General features: G+C 45.7%; 1 protein-coding gene across 2 annotated transcripts in view; it reads right to left on the bottom strand.

Moving 5' to 3' along the window:
- Positions 1-1,169: 1,169 nt before the first annotated feature.
- The window catches only part of RFT1 (RFT1 homolog), a 35,015-nt gene continuing 11,379 nt past the window's right edge, over positions 1,170-24,805 (bottom strand). For both annotated transcript variants that reach the window (XM_055274437.2, XM_063636196.1), the window contains 7 exons: positions 17,428-17,506; positions 12,447-12,497; positions 11,304-11,434; positions 9,577-9,721; positions 5,015-5,120; positions 2,063-2,312; positions 1,170-1,741 (listed from right to left, as the gene is read on the bottom strand). In XM_055274437.2, the coding sequence (XP_055130412.2) occupies positions 1,574-1,741; positions 2,063-2,312; positions 5,015-5,120; positions 9,577-9,721; positions 11,304-11,434; positions 12,447-12,497; positions 17,428-17,506 (930 nt within the window). In that variant the 3' untranslated portion in view covers positions 1,170-1,573. The remainder of the gene's footprint in view (positions 1,742-2,062; positions 2,313-5,014; positions 5,121-9,576; positions 9,722-11,303; positions 11,435-12,446; positions 12,498-17,427; positions 17,507-24,805) is intronic.

The following is a 24,805-nucleotide window of genomic DNA, read 5'->3' as shown; positions in this document are numbered from 1 at the left end:
CTGTGTGTGCTCCACTTGACCCTATGGGACCATCCATTTTTCTGAGCTGGCCTGACCTTGCCCTATGAAGGCATGACTGAGGCCATGCTTTGGAGGTCCTCTAATTGCTCAGGACACCTTGCATTTAGCTGCTTTTCTCCCACTTAGTGCAAAGCATTCTCCCTCTGAGTAGATAAAAACCTGCAGGGTGACTGGGCCCCAGTCTTGGTGTACTGACAGGTCTTGATCCTTAGCTTCTGGGTACTGGCTCTGGGCAAGCAGATTTAAATACATGCATTTTAATGCATGATAGGAGTTGCCCTTACTGGCCCTCTCTCTAGGTGTAGACACAGAAGGTTTGGGGCACTGAGTGACAGGACTATTAACATCCAAGTTATAGTTTGTGCATGTAGTTCTGAGGGGGGTTAAGATCTAAAAGGAATTAATACATTAACGAAAAAAGAAAAACACTTCACTTCACACTCCAGAACACTGCTCATGATCTCACCTGCAGGGCGCAGGCTGCAAGGTGCAGAACGCCTGGGCTCACACCGTAGCCTGGAGCACCAGGCCCCCATGCCTGCCACTCTTGTCCTGGGCCTGGAATTTGGTTGTATTGATCTGTGCTGGAATTAATGGGTCAGCGGGAGGGACCTGACTCAGTAATACTTGCCATATAGAGTTCGCCCTGTCTTATTCTGAAGATAAAAAAATACATCTGTTAAACCTTATCTGTCGACAGTGCAATTCCCATGTGAGAAGTTACAGAAAGGTGCAAAGCAGCATTCCCCTAGGGACAAAGTTGCTCAACTGGATCACAGTTTTCTTCAAAGTCTGCCTCTTGCAGATGGCCAGGCCAGGAGTCTCCAGCCAGCTTTCACCCACCCTTCAATCAACAAATCCTGAGAGCCCACTCTGGGTCAAGTACGTGCTGACCCGGGGTGGCGGGGAACAGTGTGATCATGACAGGCAAGATTCTCCTGAACGCACTCTGGGAAATGTGATCTGAAAACCTTCCTGGTTTCATTTCCTGGATTTCTCACTGAGTAGCATTTTTCCTTCTCTAAAAACTCAGACCACAGTGTTGACACAGAGAAAGCCACAACTTCAGGGCCACACTCTGTTTTCATGTGGTGCATGAAAAAGAGAGGTTTCTCTCTCTCTTTTACAGAAGAAGTTCAATATTCCTGTGAAGGGTAAAATCACTGCATCTCTTTTTCTGGGCCAGATAATTATTAACAATTAACAATTAAGATATAGTTTGTTGGAGCATGTAGCTCCAAAGGCCAATCATACTCAAAAGGAATGAGTACATTAGTAACAGAGAAAATGCTGATTACTATAAAATGATGAAAAAACTATTATTTTTAAAGGGCTTTTTGGTCTTCATTAAAAATGAAACTCCTCCCCCACATTTCAGACTTTGAATGGTCACAGGTGTCTCATGCAGTGGCTCTCTCTGGTGCCTCACCTCTGGGGTTGCTGTCACTCCGCTGCAGAGCCCTCAGTGGGGCTCTTACACAGAATATGTGTTCCACCCACAGAACTGCCCATAGCTGGTCCAGGTGCCTCAGGTGTCCAGGCTTCCCTGAAGTCACGTCATTTTGTCAGTGCGTCTGGGCACACCTAACTGAGTCCTGAGGAAATGGATCAGCTTGGTCTCTGTGAGGAATGCTGTCCCAAGAGTTGCTCCCAGACAGAAGGCCCCCACAGCAGTGTGTGCCAGTCTGGCTGGCCAGCCCTGCTCACAGCAGAGGAGTACCTGGGGAAAGAAACCATTGTCAGTGCCCGTTCCTCAGTCTATACCTCCTTCCTCTGGGACCAGCCAGGGAAGACAACTGTGGTTCCAGCTTCTAAGTCAGATAAAAGGCATAACAGCCATACTGCAGGTCCATTCTCTCCCCACTGGCAACATTCTCTTGTCACATCTATCAGAAGATGCTGCCCTAGAGGCCTAGGGACGGGACAGGAGGAGGCAAACACTTGTCCAGTTGGTTCAGGCAGGGCGGGAAGGGGAGGCCTAGCGGGAGGCACAGCGGGGCAGCTGCAGAAGCATGTGGCATGATGGCTCAGGAAGTCTCACCTCTGAAACAGCAGTAACCCCACCGCTGAGGGCAAATGTCCCGAGCAGGACCGGCGATAGGTGCAGGCCAGCAAGGGGCCTGTGGAGGCTCCTTCGGTAGTAGCGGTGGATGAAGCAAAGGCTCTGTGTGATCCGAATGCCCATGTTAAAGCAGTTGGCCAAGATGAAGCCCACGCTGCCACACCAACGGGTCAAGAGATAGGATAACACCAGGAATGAGGAGGACAGGGCCAGCATCACAAAATTGTACCTGGGGAGGAGACAGGAAAAGGAGGGCAGTGGGGACCTCGCCCGGGACAAGGCTGCTCCCAAAACAGCAGCCATGAACATCAACTCATAGAAAGAACCTGAGTTCCCAGAATCCAGGTTTTCATAACATCGAATGCTACACGGAGAGCATGGGAATGTCCCTGTCCCCTTACCCTGAACAGAAAGGTAAGAAACAACTCAAGAGATGTATGTTTTTTGAAGACAATAATTAGTTAGTTAAGTGACACTTTGTGATCAAAACATAAAAACCCTGTTCAGCCCAAGTCCTCAATGTGAGATACAAGAATGTGACCTGGGTAATAATTAGACATTGGATGCTAACTCTGTGACAGGCCCTGTGAGGAGTGCTGGGGACACACTGGTGAATGAACACACATGGGCCTTGCCCTGCAGAGTTTGGATTTATTTCATAGACAAGGGAAGCAGCACAGAGAAGTTGAGTAATTTGCCTCACGAGTGAGGTAACACTCAGCTGGACTTCTGACCCCTAAGCTTCAGTACCTCACACCACTGTCCTTGGGAAATGCAGCACCCAGTAACCTTGGGCAGTAGACCCCATTCAAAGCAAATGACTGGCCTCCAAAATGAAATGGGAACTGAAACCAAAGCCTGGATCACCTTTGCTATTTTCCAGACTCTCACATATCCTCACTCCCACTCTCTGTATCTCTAGAGCTCTTTGGATCCTGGCGCTTCTTGCACTTCTCTGATTTCAAAGTGGCACATCACTTAGTTATCTTCAGTTCTCCAAAAAGAAAACAGATTCTCAGCAAACACAAAATAGCTGCGATAGTCCTCCAAAAGGCTTGTACAGCCAAGAACAAAATCCCCTAGCCTCTGGTTTCCGCCTAGCACCAGGCAGGCACTCTAAGTATATAGCTGTTGAAGGAACCAAACTTTTGACATCCTCAAGCCGTGTCTGCTGGGTTAGAAAACCTCAGAGGCCACCACCCAGGTTGTGCACATGAGGGGTGGTAAGAAAGCAGAATCCCAGTGCTTTGAGAGGCTGAGGTGGTGGGAGGATTGCTTGAGGCCAGGAGTTCGAGATCAGCCTGGACAACATAGCTAGTAGACCCCTGTCTCTACAAAAACCAGTAAAAATTACCCAGGGATGGTGGCACACACCTGCAGTCCTAGCTACTCGGGAGGTTGAAGTGGGAGGATCGCTTGAGCCTAAGAGTTTCAGATCAGCCTGGGCAACATCATGAGACCCTGTCTCTACAAAAAATTAAAAAATTAGCCGTGATACACACCTGTTGTCCCAGCTACTTGGGAGGCTGAGAGAGGAGGAAGGCTGGAGCACAGGAGTTCAAGGCTATGGTGAGCTATGATCATGCCACTGCACTCCAGCCTCGGCAACCGAGCAACACCCTGTCTCAAAATATAACGATGACTTAAAAATGCATATGGCTGGCCCTCACCACCAGAGTTCCTGATTCTGCAGGTGTGGGAGGAGGTCCTAGAACTTGGCCAGTACCCTAGAACTATGCTTGTAATCCCAGCACATTGGGAGGTTGAGGCAGGAGAATTGATTGAGGCCAAGAGTTTGAGACCAGCTTGGACAACATAGTGAGACCATGTCTCTACCAAAAAGAAAAAAGAAGGCAAGTCACTGTATCCCTCAAATGCCCAGGTATGGGTCCTTGGCTGATTCAGGCCAAGGTGCTGTGTGCTGTGGAGATAAGCTTTATCAAAGTGGGTGGTAAAAATACTACACACACACACACACACACACACACACACACACACACAATACTATACTCCAATAGGAGAGATGTGCTTTCCTCTGGAGTTCCAGAGAGGGAGTTTATTTGCTTTTCAGTCCAGAGAGAGTCTCTTTTAATGCAGTACAAGAGCCTGTACCTCACAGGGGAAGTTTTCTCACTACTAATCAGTGATCAGAAAGATCAACTTCAGAATAAGCCACTCAAATGGGACCCATCATAGATCAGTACTTTGACTTCTTTTCCACAAAGCAGCAGAGATATGTAACCTGTTTTTCAGAAACTATCTCAGAAAGGTCTACTATACCAATCCTTGGAGTTTAAGTCATAGATTCACAAACTTTTAGCCATCCTTCCCCAACTCCGAGTAAAATAACAATAATGAATAAAACCAATAGTTAATTCATGCTAATTCAAGCAGAGACGCATTCAACAGCACAGCCTCTTTGATATGGCCATCTGAGAGGAGCTGATGATGGGGGTCCGTTGTCTGCCACTAGAAGAGGGCTCTGCAGCTGCTGAACTTTCCAGAATTCACAAATCTATAGCCTTAAAGGCATAATCCACTTCAGGAAAAAATGAGAATTTAAAAAATGCAATAAAATATCACTTTTTTGGCCAGGCATGATGGCTCATGCCTGTAATCCCAGCACTTTGGGAGGCTGAGGCGGGTAGATCGCGAGGTCAAGAGATCGAGACCGTCCTGGCCAACATGTTTCTTCCTCCACAAAGGGGAGGCAAAGAGTAGTTGCTGCCTCCCAGCCCTACAGTGGGGAGCACTTGCTGAACCATGCTAGTGCCACAGAGTTCCCAGGGGAGCACCACACTGGTGGACTAAGTGTTGCCTCTAAAACAGCCATCTGTAAATGCGTGTTCAGAATGAAAAGCAAAAAGCTTGACAAGTTACTTCATTTTGGCTGAAGGCCATGACTAAAGGTGTACTTGTCAGGTTACCCACCTGTCGACCTCCTCTTTGCTCATGGCAGCAAATGTGAAACACTCTGTCACTCCATTGATGGCAAGCAGGAGAACATAGAGGCAGTAGGAACGCAGCAAAACAGGACCTACAAGGAAACAACTCACTGAGACTCCAGAGCCCAATCAGAAGGCCCACATGTACCCTCAGTGCTGCTGAGTACCCAGAGAACCAGAACCAGACTATGAGGTCTGCTGGTATCAGCAATGGGCAGACTGCATGCTAGAGCCCAGGGTCTTAATTATCTAGAAGGATTCCCAGCATTCTACGGCATTGACTAAATAATCAGCAAAAAACAAAAGGACAGGTTGGGAACGGTGGCTCATGCCTGTAATCCTAGCACTTTGGGAGGCCCAAGGCTGGCAGACTGCTAGAGCCCAGAGGTTCAAGAACAGCCTGGGCAACATGATGAAACCCCATGTCTACCAAAAATACAAAAGTTAGCTGTGTGTGGTGGGCACACCTGTAGTCCCAGCTACTCGGGAGGTTGAGGTAGGAGGATCACCTGAGTCTGGGGAGGTCAGAGCTGCAGTGAGCCATGATAGTGCCACTGAACTCCAGCCTGGGTAACAGAACAAGACCTTATCACATACACAAAAAAGAACAATTATGACTAAATGTACAGATCTCTTGCTGGACAACTAAAAGCTTATCTGGCTAGCAAGCAAGTCTGTTCCCTTTTTTCATCAGCATGAATAGGCCTGCTGGTTTGAACTCAAAGTCACTAGTGACCCTGCATGTTAAGGGAATCTCAGTTTGGCAGGTCCTGAAGAAAAGATCTTTAACAAAAGCCCAGGGCCCAGGACTAGCAGAAAATTACACAAATCCAAAGTGAGAACCAGTGCCCATATGGTATTTTCTTCTAAAACAAAGTAATGCAGTTCTATAGCTAACAAGCTTTGGGAAAATCTTCTAACCAGAGAACAGGAGGCTTACAAATGGGATTGATTCCCCCCTTTTAAGAGGGCCATAATCAAGCACCTAATAAAATAAACATACACCTAACCTACGACCCGGCAATTGCACCCCTAGGTATATATCCAACAGAAATGAACACACATGTTCACAAAAACACTTACACAAAAACATCTGTAGCAGTTTGATTCATAATAGCCAAAACTGACCATCAACAGAAGAAAGAATAAACAAAACGTGGGCCATCCACACAAAGGAATACTTAGCAAGAACAGATAACAAAAATCACTGATCCATGCGAAACCATGGAAGAATCTCAAAAACTGTATATTGAAGGAAATATGCCAAATGCAAGAGTGCACATGCCGCATTTCATTGATATGAAATTATTTTTAAAAGAAATACTGATCCATGGTGATAGAAATCAGATTTCTTCTGATTTCTCTTTGTCTCTGAGGTGGAGTGGGGTGGTTGACTAGAAAGGGTCCCAAAAGAACTTTCTGGGGAAATGGAGATATTCTATGTCTGAATCTGTTTGGTTAGTTACGTGGGATTTTTTGTACATATTTGTCAAAACTTAGCAAACTGTACTCTTAAGAGAACAGCATTTTACTTTATGTAAATTATACCTCAACAAAGGAAAAAAAAAATGTAACCACTAAAAGAAAAGCAGCGGGGACTGAAGTTCCAGAGTCTCAGAATCTGGAACTCATTCAGGGTTTATGAAAGCTGTTTAACAGAAAAGATCTCCATGCTGTGGGACCCCTAAACAGTTTTATGGCAGTCACAAAATTGTAAAAGGAATACTAACAGGGCAGCCCTGACGCCCAACAAAAAACCGTTTTCCACGGCCCTGTCTCAGATTCCATGTTTATCACCTCAAATTGCATTTTGCTTGTCAAGCTGCTCCAGGAAGTAGCCTGGCCCCCACCCTAGCTGACGGTGACTCCAGGAAGGGAGGTGGGGACCAGGCTTTGCACCCGGGAGGCTCAAGGCTATGCTCAAGTGTGCCTCCTGCTTCTCCTCATCCTCCTCTCCCTGGCAGAAGCAGAGAGGAGTGGGGGGCCTCCTTACCTGGTAACTGAACGCTAATGGCACAGGAGAGCCCATCAGTAGGTGAACAGTGGGCTGTTGTGAGGCATGGAGAACAACACAAACTCTGGCACCAAGCAGTGACTCACATAAAGGGTTTTGTGTCCATTTGGGGAATTCAAGAATGGAACCAACCTTTGATTGTAGACTGAATTAAGGGGTGTTTTAGGTTGAACTGTCCCCCTAAAATAGACATGTTGATGTCCTGACCAGTGGTACCTGAGAATCTGTCCTTATTTGGAAACAGGGTGTTCATGAAGAAAACTGAGTTAAAATGAGGTCATTAGGGCAGGCCCTGATCCAATATGACAGGTGTCCTTATAAAAAGGGGAAACTTGGCCAAGGTGCAGTGGCTCATGCTTGCAATCCCAGCACTTTGGGAGGCCGAAGGGGGGCAGATCACCTGAGGTCAGGAGTTTGAGACCAGCCTGGCCAACATAGTGAAACCCCGTCTCTACTAAATATACAAAAACTTAGTCAGGTGTGGTAGGGTGTGCCTGTAATCCCGGCTACTCGGGAGGCTGAGGCGGGAGTCTCTTGAACCCGGGAGGTGGAGGTTGCAGTGAGCCGAGATCGCACCACTGCACTCCAGCCTGGGTGACAGAGTGAGACTTCATCTCATGAAAAAAAAAAAAAAAAATGGGGGAAATTTGCACACTGAGGCAGACATGCGCAGGGAGATGACGACGTGAAGAGCGCAGGGGGATGACGATGTGAAGACAGAGAGAACACAGCCGTGTGACCACAGGGCTGCAGCTGCAAGTCAAGGAATGCCAGGATGCCAGCAACCACTAGAAACTAGAAGAGGTAGGAAGGGGCCTCTCCTCAAGCCTTCAGAGAGAACACGGCCCTGGCCATAGCTTCATTGTGCACTTCTGGCCTCCACAACTGACGGACAGTATGTTCTGCTGTTTAAAGCCATGCGGTCTGTGGTACTTTGTCATGGCAGCCCTAGTTCATTAAGACAAGGGGATAGAGAAGGAAAAAAGTAAAAGGCAGAGGGGCAAGAGAGAAGCACCTAAGAGAGAAATGTGAGAAATCTTGGGGAAATTCTGTGAATGTTTGGGTTTTGCTTAAGGATAGAAAAGCTAGGTGTTGTTCTGTGAGTTACCAAGAAAAAAGAAAAGAAAAAGCAAAGCAAAGCTAGGTGTGAGAAAGATTTCTAAGAAAAGCCCCCAGAACACTTACAAAGACCCTAATTAAATACAGTGCTAATCCCAAACAATGGAAAAGAAGCCACACTCCTACACAAAAGCCTGTCTGTGCTGTGTCCGAGTCCCACACCTGGAAATGGCCAGTACAGCTCACAAGTAAGTAGTTCACTTCCAGGGCGAAGACAAAGACAAGTACACAACTGGGGACAGCAGTGTTGCGAGTTCCACTTTCAAAACTAAGATGATGGGCTGAGTCATGACAATGATGGGACAGCCCCCTCCTTGAGGCAACGCCCTGTGATTGTGTGGCATTAAAGGCTGCTCCTTGGTGATTGCTTTCTAAAGGGGAAGAGCTGCTACAGAATAGTTGAGTTCCCAATCTCTGCCCATAAACTTACTAATACCTTCCTAATGAGGCCTCCCTGCAGCTGCCTGATGGAAATATACTTCTCATAGCACAAGCCCCAGGGAGCTGCAAACCACTTCATTGGTTTCACAGCAGGTGTTTCTCCAAACCTAATGACCTTTGCTCTAGTACAGAAACCTGGCCCTTCTTCCCCTAACACCAAAAGTTTGGGCCCTATTGTAGTGGAGACTAAAACATGCTAGTGAACTTGTAAAATGGCATTTGACAAAGCCCTTTATATTGAGATGGGACAGCAGAAAGAAGTCCTCAGGGTTCTTGTCCAGTGACCTGAGAAATTAAAAACATCTTTGCTAAACCCAAGATGAAGCACTGCAAATGGACTGCCAGCTTACAGCCCAGCACATTTTGAAATTGGTGAAGTCCCCAAGGCCTAACAAGTGCTGTGAGATCCTCAGCGGCCTGGTGTTTCAAAATTAGACGACACATTCAATACTTTCCTTCTTCAAAAACTGAGAGTCACTGGATTAAATATACCATTTTATTTGCAGAGATCAATTTTATTCTCTGCAAATGGCTTTGGGTTATCCTTCAGAGGCTTTTATGCACCAGGCTGGGAGATTTATGTGGCATTTACTATCTTCAGATGTGTTTAGTACCAAGTGGAGACTCATTACTGCCTGCCCTCTGCCTTCCTCCCTCACCCCAGAGGGAGCACAGGGAAGCGCTTGGCAAAACACATTCTAGGCCCGAGAGGAAAGCCAACAGCAAGGAGAAGTCCTAATAAATTCTCCAAGTGAGGCTGGGGAAGCTGATCGTCCTGGGGCCAACGCCCCTGCCTATACCTTGAGTGTGTGTCTGGAGTTGAATAAGAGGAACAGTCCCACAGCCCCCGCCACCAGACAGTTTTCCCTACACTGACACAGATAACAACTGTGTGTGCACAAGTTCTTGAATTTTGTGACTCTTCTATTTCTGTTGGGAAATCAGAAAAAATCCAGAAAAACTCTTGTGCGTACCATATCCTGAGCTAAGCATGGCCCCTCCGTAGATATCCAGAGCCAGTTGAGAATAGGCAAAGCCAAAAACAGTGATGGTCAGGCCGGCTAGCAGGGCCAGCTTGAGCAGGGACTCCAAGACTGCAGCGGCCACAGCAACGTCCTCCTGGGGCCAGGGAAGAGGGAAGGAAGTTGGATGAATCATGAGCTGAAGAAAACCTTCATCCTTCATGTCTGGCCTTCTCTCTTCACTGTTTTACAGTTCACTCTTCCAACAGCGTGATGGATATCACTATTTTTTTATAGTGTGTTTGTTTTCACGTCAATTAGCAAACGAAGGAAAAAGTGTGTGTCTCCTTAGGTAGTAAGGGGGAGGGTTAGTTTTCAATTCACTTGGGATAAATTGTTTCAAATATTGCTTAGGAAACACTCACTTTCCCCTCTTATTTATTATTCTTTTTTTTTTTTTAATAGAAATAGAGAAGGGATTCTCACTATGTTGACCAGGCGAATCTCAAACTCCTGGCCTCAAGCAATCCTCCTGCCTTGGCCTCCCAAAGCGTGAGGCTTACAGGCATGAGCCACTGTACCAGGCCACTAATATTTATTCTTAAATGTGCAGCAAGTTTTCATATACACTAGCCAGCTCTGTGCTTCTCCTGCTAAACATTCCAAAATTATGATGATACTGTGAATGTACTCTTAGGAAAATATTCCTACATCAGACTGAGTACCAGATTAGCTCATTTTGAGATATTGTGCATAAACTGTATTTTACTAAATTTCTTCTAAGACATGCAAGAGGCTGAACTAGCTTGCTATTCTTAGAAAAGTCAGACATTTTCAGTGGTTTGGGAAAAAGTGAAGCTCTTACAACAAATACTCCTAGATTAAAATCTCTTCTTCTGTATTTACCAACCCGAGTGTATAGAATCTTACAGTCAGAGTGTAGCTCTGGGCACGTCCCAGTTGTAAGAAGCTTAAACAATTTGTGTGGTGAGTGAAAGCCAACAACCACATCCTCTCCTCCCTATGTCCTCGATTAGCCTGGCTCCAACTTCTGCGTCCTTTGGCTCTTGAGACTCTGAGGATAAAGGAGGCATTCTTATGCCTAAGACTAGCCCATGGCTGGGCATCTGCAGGGCAGTGGGGACAGCTTTAGAGTCCTGAGAGGGCTAGATCAAGAGTAAGGTCACATGGCTGGGTATGGGGGCTCACACCTGTAATCTTAGCACTTTGGGACGCTGAGGTGGGCAGATTGCCTGAGGTCAGGAGTTCAAGACCAGCCTGGCCAACATGGCAAAACCCCATCTCTACTAAAAATACAAAAATTAGCTGGGTGTGGTGGCGCATGCCTGTAGTCCCAGCTACTCAGGAGGCTGAGGCAGGAAAATCATTTGAACCTGGGAGGTGGAGGTTGCAGTGAGCCGAGGTCATGCCCCTGCACTCCAGGCTGGATGTCAGAGCAAGACTCTATCTCAAAAAAAAAAAAAAAAAAAAAAAAAAAGAGTAAGGTCACAAAGAATAACAAAGGGGTGAGAAGGAAGGGACAGCCAAGAGCAAAAGGAGAATGCCACCAAAGAAGAGGTGAGCCCTCAGTCCCACTATCACACAGAATGTAATAGAAGAATGACATCTATAAGAAAATTCCTGATCAAACAGAAGAGAAACAGACTGCTTCACATTCCTGTCTGTCTTGCAATTAAAGGGAGAATTCACTTGAGAGATGACATAAGAACCAACATTACCTGCTTCTGAAGTGTGGCATCCTTTTCCCTCTCCAGTACCTTAGCAAAAAATATATAAAAACTTTCCTCTATGGGCTGGAAAATTAATCTGGCCACAAGGGAGCCAAGATTATTCACTATATCATACACACCTACAAGACAAAAGAGAAGAAACAACAATCATGTTGGTTTTTCTACTTTAATTTTTGTAGCACTATTAAAATTATTTAATATTTTCATTAAAGTTTGTTTAGCTTGAGGTAATTATAGATTCACACAGAGTTATAAGAAGTAGTAGTGGCCAGGCACGGTGGCTCATACCTGTAATCCCAGCACTTTGGGAGGCCAGGGTGGGTGGACTGCTTGAGCCCGGGAGTTTGAGATGAGCCTGGGAAACATGGAAAAACCCTGTCTCTACAAAAATGGAAAAAATTAGCCAGGCGTGGTGGTGTACATTTGTAGTCCCAGTTATTTGGGAAGCTGAGGTGGGAGGATCACCCAAGCCCAGGAGGTTGAGGCTGCAGTGAGCTGTGATGGTACCACTGCACTCCAGCCTGGGAAAGAAAATGAGACCCTGTCTCAAAAAAAAAAAAAAAAAGACAAAAAAATAGGAAGTAATAGAGGGATCCCATATATATACCCTTTACCCAGTGGTAACATTTTGTAAAACTATATAGTACAATATCACAACCAGGATACCAACATTGATACAGTCAAGATACAGAATGCTTCCATCAACAGTGCTTTCTTATACAGGTCATTAATGCAAAGTTGATGTTTTTCTATTTGATTTCCATTACTTTGGGATTACATTAAAAGATAAAAATGAAAATACTGAAAGACTATCTAGCCACACAAACATGGGGCAGATTCTTGTGGCTGTGACAGTGAGTTCCCTTTTCTCCTCTCTTGGCACCTCCCACCCCCCAAAATGAACACCAGAGCTCTCAGGAGGCGAACTAGAGGGCCGGGGTCTCACCAGAACACCTGCCACCAAAGTCATATTGGAGGGCACAGTCAGTACAAAGACCTACAATTTACAATATTCAGGATTTTCTTTAATCTTCAGGTTCATCTTTCATTAAATATATCAGAGAAAAATATTAGGGAGTATCTATTAATAGTATTCACCTTTAATTAAAACACTACACAATTTCATCTTACCCTGATCACCAAAATTCAATACATTCAAAAATGTCATCACATATCGCTCGCCTATAAACAAAAAAGCAAAATAATTAGCAAGGTCAAATACACATTACTTTATTGTTTCCTTTCTTTTACCAGCTATCAACTTTTCCAGCTAACAAATAAAGGAGAAATATTAGATAATCAGTTAAAAGACATGTCCTTGTCCTAATGTTGATTTCAAATAATCTCAAAGTAACAATTTGGAAAGTGCTGAGGACTTTATTGACAGCAAATCTCCAAGCCAGTTAAATTAAAAATTAAAAAAATTAATAAAAGAATTCTAAAAATAAGTGTTTTTTTTGTTGTTTTTGAGATGGAGTCTCGCTCTGTTTCCCAGGCTGGAGTACAGTGGCACGATTTTGGCTCACTGCAAGCTCTGCCTCCTGGGTTCATGCCATTCTCCTGCCTCAGCCTCCTGAGCAGCTGGGACTATAGGCGCCCGCCACCACACCCGGCTAATTTTTTTTGTATCTTTAGTAGAGACGGGGTTTCACTGTGTTAGCCAGGATGGTTTCGATCTCCTGACCTCATGATCCACCCGCCTCAGCCTCCCAAAGTGCTGGGATTACAGGTGTGAGCCACCGCGCCCGGCCCTAAAAATAAGTTTTTTAAAAAGTATGTGGAGATTATTAAACATTAACAATGAAAATGATGGTCCCAAGTTTTAAGGGGAGGTCAGATCATCTGAGCGTAAATTATCTGTGAAGAGTCCATGATTATATGCACAAGCTTATCCAAAGGTTCCTCGGGGTGGAGACAGCTCCCTGGGGCTGGCAGACCTGAGTTCATGATTCAAATCTAAGACAGTCTAATGCCTTCAAGGTGAAGACACCAGCCAGAGCCCCCATCCCCCTGGCTTTCATGAAGTTTCTCATCTATAAGGAAAAAGAGTTGACCACTATGGAAAAGGAGCACTAAACAGTGCCCATGCCCTGAAGGGCAAATTCTCACCTTCTAGTAACTTGCTCAAAAAGGAAAGCATCAAGAGGCTGGAAGCAGTGAGAATCTTCTCTCAAGACTTTCTCCCACCCTGACTCTCCAAGCCCCTGCCACTGTGTTTGTGGTAGGGACCACTGCAGGTCCTCACAGGCCTGTGTCTCTGTGCTGCTTGGATCCACCCTCACTGCTTACAGTTCCAGCTTCTGCAAATACAGTTTTGTTTTGTTGTTGTTGTTGTTATTTTGAGACAGAGTCTTGTTCTGTCGCCCAGGCTGGAGTGCAGTGGCGCGATCTCAGCTCACTGCAACCTCCGCCTCCCAGACATAAGAGATTCTCCTGCCTCAGCCTCCTGAGTAGCTGGGATTACAGGTGCCCACCACCACGCCCAGCACTTTTTTTTTTTTGTATTTTTAGTAGATGGGTTTCACCATGTTGGCCAGGCCAGTTTCGAACTCCGGACCTCAAGTGATTCACCTGCCTTGGCCTCCCAAAGTGCTGGGATTACAGATGTGAGCCACTGTGCCTGGCCTTAAACACAGCTCTTAAATCAGTCTCTGCTTTCGTATCTTTTTTTTTTTTTCGAAACCTAGTCTTGATCTGTCACCCAGACTGGAGTGTAGTGGCGCGATCTTGTTCACTGCAACTTCTGCTTCCTGGGTTCAAGCGATTCTTCTGCCTCAGCCTCCTGAGTAGCTGGGATTACAGGCGCCTGCCACCACGCCCAGCTAATTTTTTTTTTTATTTTTTAGTGGAGACGGGGTTTTGCCATGTTGGCCAGACTGGTCTTGCACTCCTGACCTCCTGCCTCGGCCTCCCAAAGTGCTGGGATTACAGGCATGAGCCAACGCACCCGGCTTGCTTTCATATCTTTAAATGTTTTTTTTGTTTGTTTTGGTTTTTTTTGAGACAGAGTTTCGCTCTTGTCACCCAAGCTGGAGTGCAATGGTGCTATCTGAGCTCACTGCAACCTCTGCCTCCCGAGTAGCTGGGATTACAGGCGCCTGCCACCATGCCCAGCTAATTTTTGTATTTTTAGTAGAGATGGGGTTCCACTATGCTAGCCAGGCTGGTCTTGAACTCCTGACCCCAGGTGATCCGCCCACCTTGGCTTCCCACAGTGCTGGGATTACAGGTGTGAGCCACCGTGCCTGGCCAAAATGACTCTTTAATGTTTGAAAAAGTCCAGGCTCCTTAATTCTGTATTTGTGGGTTTTTATACAGTGACCCCAAGCTATCATTTTGGATTGCCTTCATCAACCTCACCCTCATCACCCTGTCATTTTCTGCTGCACCCTACCTCCCAGGTTTTAGCCCTCCAGCTCCTTTGAGTCATGCTGGGCCCACTTGGCTCTTGTCATTCTCACCACCTAGAGTGTCTTTTTTGCAGGGCCCTCCCTGTCTTTTGGCAGAACAGGCCTCTCCTTCCTACATTCTGTAAACTCCCTGAGGGCAGGAGCCCCTCTCAGTCATCTCTATGACCCTGGTTTCCTAGCAAAGCTCTAGGAAATGAGTTTCCAAGTACTACACCCCTCACAGCCCAGTAACAGTTAACCACACAAATGTCTGTGTCTTTGGTGAAAGAATGAAATGCTTGAGGCCATGGCCTGTTACTCATTCATCTCAGTATTCTCAGCACCTGGCATAGTGTTCAGGAAATGTGGGGGCAGAAGCACATACATTTTTGCTACTACAGAAAGTGATTTCAGGCTGAGCTCAGTGGCTCATGCCTGTACCAGCACTTTGGGAGGCCGAGGCAGGAGGATCGCTTGAGTCCAGGAGTTCAAGACCAGTCTGGGCAACATCACAAGACCCTGTCTCTACAAAAAAATTAAAATATTAGCTAGGCATAATGGTAGGTGCCTTGCCTGTAGTCCCAGCTACTTGGCAGGCTGAGGTGGGAGGATCACTTGAGCCCTAGAGGTCAAGGCTACAGTGAGCTGTGTTTGCACCACTGCACTCCAGCCTGGGTGACAGAGTGAGACTCTATCTACAAACAAACAAACAAACAACAACAAAAACAAACAAAAAAAAACCAAAAAAACCACACCAGAGATTTCAACTTTTTTAGAGCTGTAGTTTTAAAAATATATCGAATCTGAGGATCTCAGTCAGGCAACTTCCTTATTTCACAGCCATGGAGCTGGAGGCCCCAAGAAGTTCCTAATGGCACTCTGCCAGTCAGGGAGTCAGGCTAGGGGGATCCAACCATGGAGCAGGCTCCTGGCACCACATTCAGGTTGAGCTCCGGAGGCTTTAGTTTGCAGTAAACTTAAACCACATGTCTAGAGACATGTGTTGTCTGCAATCCAGAAAACCAATTTAGGGCCATCACTTGGACTGGATCCATTCCTTCAAACTCATTAAAACTGCTCTTAAAACCTTGGAAGGAAAAAAGTGCGTATGAGCAACCGTCCTTTCCAAAACTCCCTCCACCGATTTTCCTGTTCTTACAAGAACGTGAACTATCAACATACACCATTTCACAACAGTTCCCTTGTTGCTTTTCTTACCCCATTCACAAATACGTGCTGAATAGCCCGCCTGTGCCAGGCCACAGGGAGGCAGTGGTGAACGGCACAGTCTCTGCTCTCCAGGAGCTAAGTGCTCAGGCCCTTCACTCAGCTCTTCTGAGGCTTCTGACTCTCCCTTCCCTAAGAAGGCCTCGGAACGGTTTCATTTTTGTAATAGCAAAGTTATCAGGTTAGGCTAGAAACGTGTGCACTCTCAAAGATCAGAGAGCCCTCAGACACTGCCTGGTCCTATCCCTTGTTCACAGATGGGGAAAGCGAGGCATAGGGGAAGTTGCTTTCCTTTGGAGACATAATGAACAAAAATACAGATGGGGGGGAATCAAATAACAAGATAATAACAGTTGTATTATAATACTAGTATTTTTTTTTCTATTTTCTTATTTTTTTCTAATGGGACTATATTTTATAATTAAAAGATATAATTAAAAGAATTTTTGAAAAGATTAAAAATACATTCAGTAATAGGTATATGGATATGAAATATACATGGAGAAACAACTACCTTCAGCAACTTATAGCTGCCTTAAATCTCACTTTTTTAATTAAAGCTGGGTACAAATAAACCAACACATATACATACAAAAACTAAATATGCTTCCAGCCCCTTGCTGGCCCTCCACATTGAGAGGTCTGTCATAGGTAAAATGAAAAGACCAAAGTCTGACCAAACTCTCATACAAGTGCATTTTGTTGTTTAAGAAAATAAATCCAGGATTAGGGAATTGACATAATTTTTAAGAAGAAGAAGAAAATAAAATGATATAAATAAATGATATAAATGATAAAAAGGCTGGGCGCGGTGGCTCACGCCTATAATCCCAGCACTCTGAGGCAGGCAGATCACGAGGTCAGGAGATCGAGACCATCCTGGCTAACATGGTGAAACTCCATCTCTACTAAAAATACAAAAACATTAGCCGGGTGTTGTGGCGGGCACCTGTAGTCCCAGCTACTCGGGAGGCTGAGGCAGGAGAATCGCATGAACCTGGGAGGTGGAGCTTGCAGTGAGCTGAGATAGTGCCACTGCACTCCAGCTTAGGCAACCGAGCAAGACTCCATCTCAAAAAAAAAATGATAAAAATACTTTTATGTAACTGATATAATACTTTTATAATAAATTCATAAAAATCATATAACATGGGGTTTTGGAGTTAGACCTGGATCCCAGTTAAGCTGTTCCTTCTTACTATAAAACCCTGAAGAAGTTCTGCAACCTCACTGACCCTCAGTTTCCTTGTCCATGATGAAGGGGAACAATATGTTTCTTACAAGGCTGTGGAGAGATTTAAATTAGACCACCTAGGTAAAGCATAAAACTAAACAGACGTTGGTTTCTCTCTCCGTATTAAGCCCCCTCCTCCCATTTCTGAAATTCTTCTGCCCCAGAGGCTCTAGACAGGTGGTCTGGACCCAGGTAATTGGCAGTCCTATGAAATCCCCTTCTACTATGGTCTCCCGACCATTCAGAGTGACCGTCTATTTACCTTCTGTCAAAATCTGTTTCAAGAAAGACTGTTTGAAAAAACTCCAAGTCAGTTTAGCCTCTTTCCAGTTTATAAATGCCTAGAAGAGAAAACAAAACAAAACAAAACAAAAACATCACAGGCATTGCAAGTCTAAGAATGCAATGCTACGTGAGAGGCAAATGCAATCTGGTCCCTAAATCCCAACTTGGATAGTCTCCACTGAATCCTCATTCAATGCTAGGCACACAGAAGGCATCTCACAAACACTGGAGAAGAATTTACATCACTAAACACAAAGTCAAAGTCTATAAGGGCCTGCCCAAGACTCATATACTGAGACCCCTAAAGAATTGCTGCTGTCCCTTGGGGGACCACACAGTACACTGACCACAGCTAACACGTACAGCTCACAGTTTATTCTTTCCTTAAAAACTGTCTAAAGCATGCCAGGCTGCAGAACAAATTCTGCTCCATATACTGCACATTGTAATGCTATGTTCAGCCATCCAGGGCCCTTTTACACAAAGTATAGGAGCTGCCCTTCTGTATTACAAAAGAAATTTAGCCTTCAAAGGTCAGGCAAACCACTCAGAATGGGTATGACAGAGGAACAGAGAAAATAAAATTTCTGATATGACTCTTCTAAAACTCCAGGCCAGGTGAGGTGGCTCACGCCTATGATCACAACACTTTGGGAGGCTGAGGTGGGTGGATCACTTGAGGCCAGGAGCTTGAGACCAGCCTGGCCAACATGGCAAAAACCCCATCTCTACTAAAAATACAAAAATTAGCTGGGCATGGTAGTATGTGGCTGTAATCTCAACTACTTGGGAGGCTGTGGCACAAGAATCACTTGAACCTGGAAGGCGGAGGTTGCAGTGAGCCGAGATGGCACCACTGCACTCCAGCCTGGGTGACAGAGCGAAAATCTGGCTCAAAAATAAATAAATAAATAAATAAAACTCCCAGCAGCACCAAATGACCCATTTCCTAAGGACAAGGAAACACTTAGGTAGGGTAGAGGTCAACCTATTAAGAGACAGGTGGCCTCAAAGCCAGGGAGCTGAGCACAAAATGGAAGAGCAAGGCAGCCAGGGAGCTCAGTATCCTCCGACTCCTGTTTTTCTACCTCCCACAGTTCTCTCTGGAGCCCCCTCCTCTATCTTGTAGGCACCCTGGGATCCCAGAATATTTAGACTAGGTGTTTGGTTTTTTGTTGTTTGTTTTGTTTTAGAAACAGGGTCTCACTCTATCACCCAGTTGGAATGCAGTGGCATGATCACAGCTCACTATAACCTGAAACTCCTGGGCTCAAGCCATCTTCCCCCCTCAGCCTCCAGAATAGCTGGGACTACAGGTGTGTGCCACCATGCCTAGCTCATTTTTTAAATTTTTGTAGAGATGAGGGTCTTGCTGCATTGCCCAGGCTGGTCTCAAACTCCTGGCCTCAAGCAATCCTCCCACCTCGGCTCCCAAAGTACTGGGATTCCAGGCGTGAGCCACCATGCCTGGTTGATATTAGGTTCTTAATCCTAGGGTACTTGCATTTTGAAAAGTTGTGATTACCCAAAGTGATGACTTCTGAATGGTAGGATTTCAGAGGGCTCTTGGGGAGGGGAGGGCTGAATTACAAAGGCTAAGCCCACTCTACCTCTCCAAAAGGTCAGCCACAGCTCTGGAAGTGGGCCCAAGGGCAGGCCTGGAACCTGTCTCAGTCATGTGGGCCCCGGTTTTGGGCAGAAAGCCCATCCGTAAAGAGCAATGCTATCCAGTAGAAATGTAATGTTAAATTTTCTAGCAGCCACAGTGCACAGGAAAAAGAAACAAGTGAAATTAATTTTAATATATTTTATTTAACCAAAATATTATCATTTCAACAAGTAATCCCTGTAAAAAATACTTTTTTCATATTAAGACTTTGAAATCCAATATGTATTTTGCATTTATGACTCATCTGAATTCAGACTAGCCATATTCCAGAATGCTCTATAGCCACATGTGGCTGGTGGCTAACATTTAGGACAGGGCAAGCCTAGAGCACCTCTGAAAGCAAGGATCACTTCTAGCCCCCATTATCTTTACTCCTTGGTTTCTGAGACTTTTTTCCAGACACAGGGAGCACAAGTGTGAATCCTCCCAAACAGTGCTGCCCTCAGGGAATCAGAGAACCTAGAGCAGATGCCAGGTTATCTCTTTAGCCCAGGAGTAAATCTTCCCTGATGAGAAGGAAATTGGGCCACAAGATGTTTAAAACAGGCCATCTCCTTTCCCTGGAACAGAGCACCAGACAACTTCCCACCACTAGGGGGCACTGGGGACCACGTCATCTTCAGACTTGGATTCTGACCACAGCCCGCTTAAGCACCTTCTCTCTCTCACACTGCTCCTCACCCCTTGCCATGCTGTGGTGGTCCTCCCGGGGGTCAGCAAAGTAGGACCTGTCCCCTTTTAAAAGGAAACGAAGGCTGCTGCTTGCCATGAGGCTCTGGTGACGCCTGCTTGCCTGCAGGTTGTGAATGGATTTGGGAAGATGATTGAGCTCTTTAAAGACAAAGTTCTTTGGGAGAATGAAATCATGACGGTGTACCTAATCTGAGAGCTCATACTTGATTTTCCTAATGCCTTTGGTTTAAATGGGCTTGTGGTTCAGAAGGAATGGCGACACCACTTACTAAAGTGCTCATTAAGGACTTTAGTAAGGCAGGAAATCCAATCTGAGATGTGGCTTCTCCAGGCAGGGGCTGAGTGGTGGGAGAGAGGAAGCATGTGGTGGACTTTTACCATTCTATTCAGAATGGAGGTGTCATTTGGGGCAGTCAAAAGAGGCCTATTTCGCAATAGCTGGGTTGGTACTGATGAGCTGATCTAAATAGCCGGGAATTTCCCCGGAATACCCTGACCAACAAGCCATTCCACTGCCTCACTGTACTAATGGAGAAACAGTGGCTGGGGTGGTAAAAGGTGATGGACGGTAACTCCAGGGAAGGTCCGGAATCAGAACTCAGAGGCTCATCACACTTTCACCTGAGTCACTCGTCCACTTCCCAAACTGTTCTGACTCAGGATGATCTGATCAGCCACATCCTTACCACAATGACAAGAGTCACTGGGGAGTGTGGGGCTACCATCCTGTCCACTGCCCTCCATCACCTCCTCCACCCTACAGAGCACTCCTTCCTCTCCCTCTTGCTCCACCTATCCCAGTCACTCTGGGGCTATCGACGTTGCCCCAGCTTTATCCGTCCTCCCACTTTCATCCATCCTTCCCCTGTCCTTACTCCTCACCTGGACAATTGCCACAGGCTCCCAATGAGCTTTTTTTGCTTCTTACTCTTTCTCTAGCCTATCCTTCTCATTGCAGGTTCAGGCTTTGGAGTCAAGCTTGGAGACTGGGGCTCGACCTGCAGTTCCTTGAGTTATTAGTGTAAATGTCGCCGTGAACAAGATACTTAACTTTGCTAAGCCTTGGCTTTCTCATCTGCAAAATGGGATAAGAAGTCCTGTCTCATGGAGCCGGTATGAGGGTTGAATGAAAAAAAATAAGACACTGTAACTCTGTAAGAGACGGCAAGCTCCTCAATACAGACAGTTTGATCATGGTGCTGTTCAAAAATTAAACCCAAGCTCCATAGCACTGAGGCCACTGCCACCTGACCCTAGCCTGGCAGCCAGGTTTACTTCCCTTCATAACTTCCTGCCACCTTTTCCTTTCTCTCCCTTCCCCCATTGTTCAGCCAACCTAAGTACCCCAGTCATCTCTACATTCCCAGTTCCAACACGATGATGGGCAGATAACAAGCACTGAGCAAATTTTCTTTCCTTCTGTGGTCACGAATGCCCATCTCTACCACACATATACATTTAACCTCTGCCCACCCATGTGTCAAAGTCTGGCACAAAAGAAGCTTCCTCCATGAAGCCTTCCTTGATGTTCCTAGATGGAATTCAGCAGTCCTTCCCCTGTGCTTCTATTTTGATAACGCTAGACACACACTGTCCTATAGCATAGTTGAGTACAGATCCTATCTCTCCATCACCATGCAAGTTCTGAGGGTAGGGGCCTCACTCACGGCACCTGGTACAGTGCCTAACATATAATAATGTTTAATACATGCTTGCTGAGTCAAATTCCTCAGCTTTACTTAAATATTAGCATACCTCTCATATTAAATCCCTCAGAAATGTCAATGAATATAAACGGAAGCCATTATGTGAAGTTTCATTAATTTATTATAAGGTTAAATAAGTATCTTTAAAGAAGATGGAATCCTACAAGAACGGGAAGGGAAATCTCACAATTAGGTCAAATTGATAGTAAATATAATTATTTGACCAGCTTCCATTAAGGAAGTCCCCATTGCAGAAAGCTGCTCTGGGGAGTCAAGTCAGGCATGCTGCCCATGGTAAACTCATACACTGTATTCATGCATTCAGAATCATCTCATTTCTTTTCTTTTCTTTTCTTTTTTTTTTTGTTTTGAGACGAGGTTTCGCTCTGTTGCCCAGGCTAAAGTGCAGTAGCATGAACACAGCTTACTGCAGCCTCAGCCTCCAGGGCTCAAGTGCTCCTCCTGCCTCAGCCTCTTGAGCAGCTGGGATCACAGGCATGTGCCACCATGCCCAGCTAATTTTTATATGTTTTGTAGAGACGGGTTCTTACTACGTTTCCCAGGCTGGTCTCAAACTCCTGGGCTCAAGCAATCCTCCCACTTCAGTCTCCCAAAGTGCTGGGATTACAGGCTTGAGCCACCACACCCGGCCTCTTTTTTTCTTTTTCTTTTTACTTTTTTTTTTTTTTTTTTGAGACAGAGTCTTGCTCTGTCACCCACGCTGGAATGCAGTGGCACGATCTTGGCTCACTGCAACCTCCACCTCCTGGGTTCAAGCAGTTCTCCTGCCTCAGCCTCCCAAGTAGCCGGGATTACAGGCGCACGCCACCATGCCCAGCTAACTGTTTTGTATTTTTCATAGAGACAGGGTTTCATCATGTGGGCCAGGCTGGTTTCGAACTCCTGACCTCAAGTGATCTGTCCACTCAGCCTCCCAAAGTGCTGAGATTACAGGTGTGAGCCACCATGCCCTGCGTTCATTTTAAAATAATAAACCTGAATTATGAATTGTTCCACCTGGAACTTCCTAATCTCTATGTAAACAATAACTACTATGGGCAATAAGCCAATTTCTTTTGGAAGGCTACATAACATAGGGGTAGACCACAGCCTAAAGCTAGTCCCCAGCAAAAGGTGGAGAGAAGTGGGTCCAAAATCAGCTATGTGATTTTGGGTTAGTCACTTAACTCCTCTGAACCTCAGTTTTCTTGTCTGTAAAATGGAGCTAACAGTATTTATCTCATACGTTACTATGAGAATTAAACACAAAATCCATGTAAAGTGCTTGGTGTAGTGCATGGCACAAAACATGCAGTCAATGGCAGTTATTGTAAATGGCTCTTTATCAAGGTTCAAATACTTTCATGGAACTCCTGAAGTCTTCAGAGGGGCCTCACAGGTCATGCAGGCCAACAATCTCACTTTAAAAATGAAGACCCTGAAGTCTGGGGAGTGTCCCGCAGGCTTCAGATCTATATCAGGTGCCTCTCAAGCCCACAGGAACCTCCCTGAGACCCAGGAATCACCTCTCCTACATGTCTGTATCCCTGATGGCACCAAGCATGGTGCCATGTTCTTACTGTATGTCAGCGGGAACAGTATCACTATGTGTGACAGGTACACACAGCCTTCTCATGATCAGGGCTTGGGTCCTTGCAGTCTGGGCATGGGTACTTTCAGAGCATATTGCCAGATTAAACAGCTGAGCTCCCACACCAATACCATCAGAGCTGCCTAGCTAGGGTGCCCCTGCGGAGCCAGCTCTGCTCTCAGGGCTGCTCGGTGTGATGGTGGTGATATCAGCCGTCACTTAAGGATACCCACTTGTGCCAGGCCACAATGTTAAGACCTTTCATGCCCCAACTCATCAGGCCCTCAAAACAGCCTTAGGAAGGAGGTACTATTATTATTCCCATTTGACAGATAAAGAAACTAAGCTTAGAGTTCTGAGCCCATCACAGGTTTTACTTATTTAGTTATTTATTTGAGACAGGGTCTCACTCTGTTGCCCAGGCTGGAGTGCAGTGGCACAATCATGGCTCACTGCAGCCTTGACCTGTGCTCAAGCGACCCTCCCACCTCAGCCTCCTGAGTAGCTGGGACTACAGGTGCACACCATTATACCTGGCTAATAAAAAAAATTTTTTTTTGTAGAAACAGTTTTGCCATGTTGCTCAGGCTAGCCACCATGAAGTTTAATAAACACTTGGCAGACTCTTTCCTTTACCTCCTCTCTTTGCTTATACTAATGGTTCAAATGTTCCTTCCCAAAATACTGCTGGGGCACAGGGACAAGCCCAGTATGAAAATCTGCCAGGCTTGGTACAGGTGGGCACCAGGGGACACTAAGGGGAAGAAGAACTCTTCTGCACTCTCGGACCTGCTCTGGGGGCAGGTGGCAGAAGCTCTAGGCAAGAGAAGCGATCCTGAGTCCTAACCATCTAAGCCTCATCTAAGATGAGGCACAGTGGTATCCAAAACGTCCTGTTGGTTTAGGTTATAGGTGAAATCTAGCTGAGCAGAATGGAGAACTCTGAGCTCACAAAAGAGAACATATCTGGCTTTGACACATAGGATCTAGTTTTTCTTGAAAAGTTGTGTAACAGGATTCTGTAAATTCTGAGACTTAAGTCTCACATATTTTACTACTTTTTCAGGTATCACAAGAGGAATAAGGACAAATCCAGCATGTACCTTACCACAACCGAGTGTACTACATCTGGCAAGCAAACGAGCATGGAGAGAGGGGAAAGTGCCCAGAATGGAGGAGCTCACGAAGTGTCTTAGCAGAGACAACGTGGCAACATCATCACATGTGCAGCTCCAGTGGCATGGGCAGCAGCCCTGACCCCAGAAGAGCCAGAAAATGAAAGTCCAATGGCCTGAGTGTGAAGGAATTGAGTAGAAAAGATTATGCTCCACTCCACATGTCAGCTGTAGAATCCACAGTGCTCTAGATGGGAAAGTGTATCACCTGAAAGACTAGCCTGACAATCAGAAGGAGACCATGTGAGGCCGGGCGTGGTGGCTCATAATCCCAGCACTTTGGGAGGCCGAGGTGGGAGGATTGCTTAAACTCAGGAGTTCAACACTAGCCTGGACAACATAGTGAGACCCTGTCTCTACAAAACAAAATGTTTTAATTAGCTGGGCATGGTGGCACGTACCTGTAGTCCCACCTACTTGGGAGACTAAGGCAGGAGGATCACTTGAGCCCAGGAGGTCAAGGCTGTAGTGAGCTATGATCACGCCACTCTGGGCAACAGAATGAGACTGTCTCAAGGAGG

The sequence above is a fragment of the Symphalangus syndactylus genome, chromosome 1, assembly GCF_028878055.3.
Source record: "Symphalangus syndactylus isolate Jambi chromosome 1, NHGRI_mSymSyn1-v2.1_pri, whole genome shotgun sequence".
NCBI lineage: Eukaryota > Metazoa > Chordata > Mammalia > Primates > Hylobatidae > Symphalangus > Symphalangus syndactylus.
This window is presented reverse-complemented; position numbering and strand designations above follow the sequence as displayed.